Source organism: Coturnix japonica, unplaced genomic scaffold, assembly GCF_001577835.2.
Source record: "Coturnix japonica isolate 7356 unplaced genomic scaffold, Coturnix japonica 2.1 chrUnrandom606, whole genome shotgun sequence".
NCBI lineage: Eukaryota > Metazoa > Chordata > Aves > Galliformes > Phasianidae > Coturnix > Coturnix japonica.
Window position 1 is genome coordinate 30,259 of NW_015439979.1, and position 7,671 is coordinate 37,929.

Sequence of the window (7,671 nt, forward strand, 5' to 3'; positions counted from 1 at the left end):
TGGTACGGTACATTACAATGTCCATGGGGGGGGGTGGGGAAATTACAAGGGGCAACTGCCATGGGGGCGGGCAATTAAAGGGCAATGTTTCGGGGTGGGGCGGTCCTAAGGGGGTAGGATATTAAAAGGTGGCAATTGTCATGGGAGGGGGGGTGGATATTAAAGGGCAATGTCAGGGGTAATTAAAAGGGCTAATGTCATGGGGGGGGAATTAAAGGGGCAATGTCATGGGGGGGGAATTAAAAGGGCAATGTCATTGGGGGGGGGAATTAAAGGGGCAATGTTCACTGAGGGGGGAATTAAAGTGGGGGGCTCTAAGGGGGTGGGAATTAAACAGGCAAATGTCATGGGGGGGGCGGGGGGAATTAAAGGGCAATGCCAGGGGAGGCAATTATAAGGGGGGTCATAAGGCGGGGGGGGAAATTAAAAGGGGCAATTGTCATGGGGGGCAATTACAAGGCAACATTCATGGGGGGCGGGCGGAATTAAAGGTGGCAATGTTATGGGTGGGGCCAATTTAAAAGAGCCAATGTTTTGGGCATAGGCGGAACTTAAAAGGGCAATGTCGGGGCAATCAAAGGCAATGTCATGGGAGTGGGAATTAAAGGGGGGGAAGGAGTCCTAAGGGGCCGGGGGGGCTTAATAGAGTCTCATGTAATGGGGTCTTTTTAGAGTGGGGGGGGGGGGGTTAGTGTTTTAATGCCCCCCCCCGTTTATTTCATGTTCTAATTAACCCTAATTAACTGGGTTAATTAATTAGGGATGGGGGGGTTAATTAGGGATGGAGTTTAATTAAGTAGGGATGGGGGGGGTCAATTTAATTAGGGATGGGGGAGTCAATAATTAGGTATGGGGTTAATTAATTAGGGATGTGTTTAAATCCAATTAGGGATGGGGGGTTAATTAGGGATGGGGGTTAATTAGGGGGTCTATGTTTAATTAGAGTTAGATTAACCTTCCTTGTATAGGGTGGCACCGGCTTTGCGGCGTGCAGGGACCCCCAATTGGAACTGCACAGAAAATCTCCGCGCCAGTCATGCTAGGCTTAATTGGTGGGGCCCGGGGCTTCTAAACACCCCCCCCCCTCCCCCCCAACCCACAACTCCCCCCCCAAGATTCCCCCCCCTCATTTAAAGACCGCCCCCCCACCCCAAATTAACCCCCCCCCCCCCCATAAAAATCCCCCATATCCCCCATAATAAACTGTATTTTTCATTCCCCATATTAAATAAAGCTATTCCAATCCCCCCCCCCCCTTGGTTTATTAATAACTCCCCCGCCCCCATTTAAAGAGCCCCCCCCAATTTAAAGACCCCTCCCCACCCTGATATCCCCCCCACCCCCCATTTAAAGAGCCCCCACCCCAAATTAAACCCCCCCCCCCATAAAATCCCCCATTATCCCCCTATAATAACGTGTATTTTCATCCTCATATACACTCAAAGCTGATTTCCAACCCCCCTCCCCTCTAGATTTATTAATAACCCCCCCCCTATTAATGGACCCCCCCCCCCATTAAAGTCCTGCCCCCAATTTAAAGACCCTCCCCCCCCATATATCGCCCCCCCCCATAACTAGACCCCCCCCAAACCCAAATATCCCCCCCACCCCCATTTAATGGACCCCCCCCAATTTAAAGACCTCCCCCACCCCAAATATCCCCCCCCCATTTAAAGACCCCTCCCCCACTTTAGAAGGCCACCCCCCCAACCCAAAAGAGCCCCACCCCAATTTAAAGAAGCCCCCCCCCCAAAATTCCCATATCTCCCCTCCCCTCTCCTTATTTCCCCCTTTCCCCTCTCCCCCCCACCATTAAAATGACATCTGATATTTTCACTCCTCGAGTGAGTTTAGCATTTTTAGAAAACTCATTTTCAACTCTCTGTCATCTCCACACCACCCCCACATTGGATTTTATCATCCCAGTATGTAGACCCCCCTGGATTTGCCTGCGCGCATTTAATGAAAGACACCCCCCAAGTTCCAAACACAAGCTTTGCCATTTGCGGCTAACCTCCAAACCTGGTCTTCCTCTCAGTGATATCCTAAATTTTGATAATGCACCCAGATCCTTTCGCAACCCTATGATTCAAACATTAGCCCTCCCCACCCAGATATATCCCCCCCCCCCCGTCAGTTTAGATAGACCCCCGCCCCAAACCACATAACCGTAATCCCGCCCCAACGCCACCCATTTAAGGGGGGGTCATTAATTAAGGGGGGGGTCATTAATTAAGGGGGGTTATTAATTAGGGGGGGGGTCTCATCGTGGTCGGGGTCTGTCCCCGAAGGGCTGAGCTCCCTGTGAGCGTCGCAGGGACAACGTCAGGGCCAACATGGAGGCGGCAATGCGGTCCAGGTCGGGGGGGCTCTGTGGGGCAGAGGGAACATAAATACCCCATAGAGACCCATAGAGAGCCATAGGGACCCATAGAGAGCCATAGGGACCCATAGAGACCCACAGAGACCCCATAGAGAACCATAGAGACCCATAGGGACCCCATAGGGACCCATAGAAACCCATAGAGAACCATAGGGACCCCATAGAGACCCATAGAGAGCCATAGGGACCTATAGAGACCCCATAGGGATACATAGGGACCCCATAGGGAACCATAGAGATACATTGAGACCCATAGAGACCCCATAGAGACCCATAGGGAACCATAGGGACCTATAGGGATACATGCGGTCCAGGTCGGGGGGGCTCTGTGGGGCAGACAACATAAATACCCCATAGAAACCCCATAGAGATACATAGAGACCCCATAGGGAACCATAGGGACCCATAGAGACCCTATAGAGACCCCATAGGGACCCATAGAGACCCATAGGGACCTATAGGGATACATGCGGTCCAGGTCGGGGGGGCTCTGTGGGGCAGAGGGGGGGGACACCATAAATACCCCATAGAGACCCATAGAGACCCATAGAGACCCATAGGGACCCCATAGGGAACCATAGGGACCCATAGAGATACATAGGGACCTATAGGGATACATGCAGTCCAGGTCGGGGGGCTCTGTGGGGCAGAGGGGGGGGGTCACCATAAATACCCCATAGAAACCCCATAGAGACCCATAGGGACCTATAGGGAACCATAGAGACCCATAGGGAACCATAGAGACCCCATAGAGAACCATAGAGATACATAGGGACCCCATAGGGACCCATAGGGACCTATAGGGATACATGCGGGCCAGGTCGGGGGGGCTCTGTGGGGTATAATGGGGGGGGGGACAACATAAATACCCCATAGAAACCCATAGGGACCCCATAGAGAACCATAGGGAACCATAGAGACCCCATAGAGAACCATAGGGAACCATAGAGACCCATAGAGAGCCATAGAGACCCATAGAGACCCCATAGGGATACATAGGGACCCCATAGAGAACCATAGAGAACCCATAGGGACACAGAGACCCCATAGAGACCCCATAGAGAACCATAGGGACGCATAGAGAACCATAGAGACCCCATAAGGACACACTGAGACCCATAGAGACCATATAGGGATACATAGAGACCCCATAGAGACCCCATAGAGACACATGGGGACCCATAGAGACCCAAAGGGACCCATAGGGACCCATAGAGACACATAGGGACCCCATAGGGACCCATAGGGACCTATAGGGATACATGCGGTCCAGGTCGGGGGGGCTCTGTAGGGTATAATGGGGGGGGGACACCATAAATACCCCATAGAAACCCCATAGAGAACCATAGAGACCCCATAGGGAACCATAGGGACCCATAGAGACCCATAGGGATACATTGAGACCCCATAGGGACCTATAGGGATACATGCGGTCCAGGTCGGGGGGGCTCTGTGGGGCAGACAACATAAATACCCCATAGAAACCCCATAGAAACCCCATAGGGATACATAGAGACCCCATAGGGACCCATAGGGACCTATAGGGATACATGCGGTCCAGGTCGGGGGGGCTCTGTGGGGCAGACAACATAAATACCCCATAGAAACCCCAATAGAAACCCCATAGGAACCATAGAGCCCCATAAGAGCCATAGGGACCCATAGAGACCCCATAGGGATACATAGGACCCCATAAAAGCAACCAATGGGACCCATAGGTAACCGATAGGACACCATAGAGCCCCATAGAGATACATAGAATAACCCCATAGTAAACCAATATAACCCCATAGCAGGAACCATAGAACACATAGAAACCAATAGAGACCCCATAAGACACACTGAGACCCATAGGAGACCCATACAAAGATACATTGAATCCCCATAGAGACCCCATAGAGACACACAGGACCTTAGATACATGCGGTCCAGTCGGGGGCTCTGGGCAGGGACAACATAAAATACCCCATAGAACCCATAGAGACCATAGACCCCATAGGACATAGGACCATAGAGACCACATAGGACCCATAAGACCCCAATAGAGAAACCATAAGAGACCCCAATAGACCACAGAGACCTAAGGGAATAACACTCCAGCGTCGGGGGGCTCTGGGGGTAAATTGGGGGGTGGTATACCCAATAATACCCTATAGAAACCCCATAGGACCCATAGCAGACCCATAGGGACCCCATAGAGACCCATAGAGACCTTATTAGGATACATGCGGTCCAGCATCGGGGGCTCTTGGGCCAGACAACATAAATACCCCATAGAACCCCCATAGAAGACCCATAGGGACCCCATAGGGAGCCTATAGGGACCCATAGAACCCCAAGGGATAACATGAACCCCATAGGACAACCATAGTGACCTATAGATACAGCGCGTCCAGGTCGGGGGGCTCTTGTGTATAATAGGGGGATACCATAAATACCCCAAAGACCATAGAGACCCCATAGGAAACCATAGGACACATAGGACCCCATAGGGAACCCATAGAGTCCCCATAGACCATAGAGACCCATAGGCCCATAGGACCCATAAGACCCATAGGACCCATAGAGACCCCATAGGCCATAGAGACCCATAAGACCCGCATAGAGACCCATAGAGACCCCATAGACCCCATAGAGAAAATTGAGAACCCCATAGACCCATTAAGCAAACCCCATAGAGACCCCCATAGGGACCAGATAGAACCCCATATAATACATAGACACCCATAGAACCCATAGAGACCCCACAGGGGAGCCAATAGAGCCCGCATAGAAACCCCATAGGAACCCCATATGGACCATAGAGACCCCATAGAGACCCCATAGACCCATAGAACCATAAGGACCATAGACCCCGAATAAGACCCATAGAGGACCCCCATAGAGGCCATAGAGCCCCATAGGACCAATAGACCCCATTGAGACCACATAGAGACCCATAGAGACCCCATAATACCCATATGTACCCCATAGCTACCCATTAGAGACTCCAAGATACCCCATAGTTCCCCCCCAGCCCCACACACCTTATGTCCGTTCATCCTCGGGGGGCTTGGGGTCCATAAAGACCCATAGAGAAACCCCATAGCACCCATTAGAAGCCCCCATAGAACCCTCATACGGCCCCATAGGACCCCTAGAACCCATAGACCCATAACCCCATAGGAACCCATAAGACCCCATAAGGGACACATTGAACCCCACAGAGACCCCAAAAGAACCCCATTAGAGCCCCAAGTAACATCCTCTCTAATAGGAGACGCCCATATGACCGCATAGAGACCCCATATGACCCAAGAGACCCCATAGGACCCAAGACCCCATAAGATACATAGAGACCCAATAGAACTCCATAGAGACCCCGATAAGACCATAGAGCCCCATAGAGACCCATATGTGGGGTACCCATTATATATCCCACTAGAGATCCCCATAGCTACCTCCCCCCCAGCCCCACACATCCTATGCTCACCTTGTCTTTTGGCTGGTGGGGTCCATAAAGACCCCAGAAGAACCCTAGGCGACCCATAAACCCCATAGACCCCCATAGAGACCCCATAGAACCCCATAGGACCCCATAGAGCCCCATAGAACCCCATAGGGACTCATAGAACCCCCAGAACCCCATAGATCCCCCCCACCCCACACACCTTATCCGTCATCCTCGAGGGGCTGAGGGTCCATAAACACCCCCATAGAACCCCCATAGGGACCCATACAGCCCCATAGGGACCCATAGGGGAACCCCATAGGACCCATAGAGGCCCCATAGGACCACCCCTTAGAGACCACCATAGGAACACACTGAGAGCCAGAGACCCCATAGAAACCCAAGAACCCATAGAACCCCTATAGGGACCACTATGAGCCCCATAGGACCCATAGAACGCCATAGGGAACACATTAACCCCATGAGACCCCATAGAAAACCCCATAGAGACCCATTATGGACCCATAGAGACCCCTAGATGACCCCATAGGGACCCTGAGACCCCATATAGATACATAGGGACACAAATAGAGACCCATAGAGACCCATAGGGACCCATAGACCCATAGAAGACCCATAGAGACCCAAGACCCCATAGAGATACATAGACCCATAGAACCCCATAGGACCAATAGAACCCATAGAGACCCCATAGGACCCAAAGCCCATATAACCCTAGAGACCATAGAGCCCCTAAACCCCATTAGAACCGCCCCATAGAGACCCATAGACCCATAAGCCCCGTAGAGACCCATTAAGACCTATAGACCCCATAGGGACCCACAGAGATACATAGACCCCATAGGGACCCGACATAACCCCATAGTGCCCCATAACCCACATAGACCCCATAGATACCCAGTAGAGACCCCATTTGAGAGGCCCATAGAGATACATATGACCCATAGAGCCCCATAGGGACCCCATAGACCCCAGAGACCCCATAGAGACCCATAGACCCCATAGAACCCCATAGAGCCCCATAGAGACCCATGGAACCCTATAGACCCATAGACACCCATAGAGACCCATAGGACCCATTAGAGACCCATAGAAGAAACCCCATAGAGACCCATAGGACCCCATAGAACCCATAGACCCCATAGAACCCCATAGATTCCCCCCCAGCCCCACAACACCTTATGTCCGTCATTCCTCGGGGGCTGTGTGGGCCATAAAAGACCCCATAGAACCATAGCGGACCCACAGAGACCCATAGACTCGCCATAACCCATAGAGACCCATAGACCCATAGAACCCCAAGTACCCATAGATTCCCCATAGAGACCCATAGAGACCCATAGACCCATAGAGCCCCATAAGAGACCATAGGACCATAGAGACCCCATAGGACACATCTAGAGCCAGAGACCCCCATAGAAAACCCCCATAAACCCCATGAGGACACATAGAATACTATAGACCCATAGGGACCCCATAGGAGCCCCATAGGACACATAGAGACCCAGCCTTATGGCCCATAAGGACCCCATAGAGACCCATAGGGACCCATAGAGCCCATAGGACCATAGACCCCATAAACCATAGAGACCCATAGGACCCATAGAAATACCCCATAGGGACCCATAGACCCCATAAACGCCATAGAGACCCCATAGAGCCCATAGAGCCCCATAGGGACCAACAGGCACCTAGTAGGAACCCACCCACAACACCCATAGAACCTTCCCCTCATAGAACGACCCACAGTATACCCCATAAGCCCATAGAGACCCATAGATACCCCATAATCCCCCCAGCCCACACACCTTATGTCCTTCATCCTCGGGGGCTGTGG

At 52.0% G+C, this 7,671-nt stretch overlaps 1 protein-coding gene and 1 long non-coding RNA gene across 2 annotated transcripts in view; one reads left to right on the forward strand and one right to left on the reverse strand.

Moving 5' to 3' along the window:
• Positions 1 to 1,043, forward strand: part of NOSIP (nitric oxide synthase interacting protein) — a 17,515-nt gene extending 16,472 nt beyond the window's left edge. The window contains exon 6 of the mRNA XM_015850958.2: positions 969 to 1,043. Within this exon, the coding sequence (XP_015706444.1) occupies positions 969 to 1,043 (75 nt within the window). The remainder of the gene's footprint in view (positions 1 to 968) is intronic.
• A 1,193-nt stretch (positions 1,044 to 2,236) lies between these two features.
• LOC116652676 overlaps positions 2,237 to 7,671 on the reverse strand; it is a 7,631-nt gene continuing 2,196 nt past the window's right edge. Inside the window, exon 2 of the long non-coding RNA XR_004305815.1 lies at positions 2,237 to 2,371. This is a non-coding gene — a long non-coding RNA (uncharacterized LOC116652676). The remainder of the gene's footprint in view (positions 2,372 to 7,671) is intronic.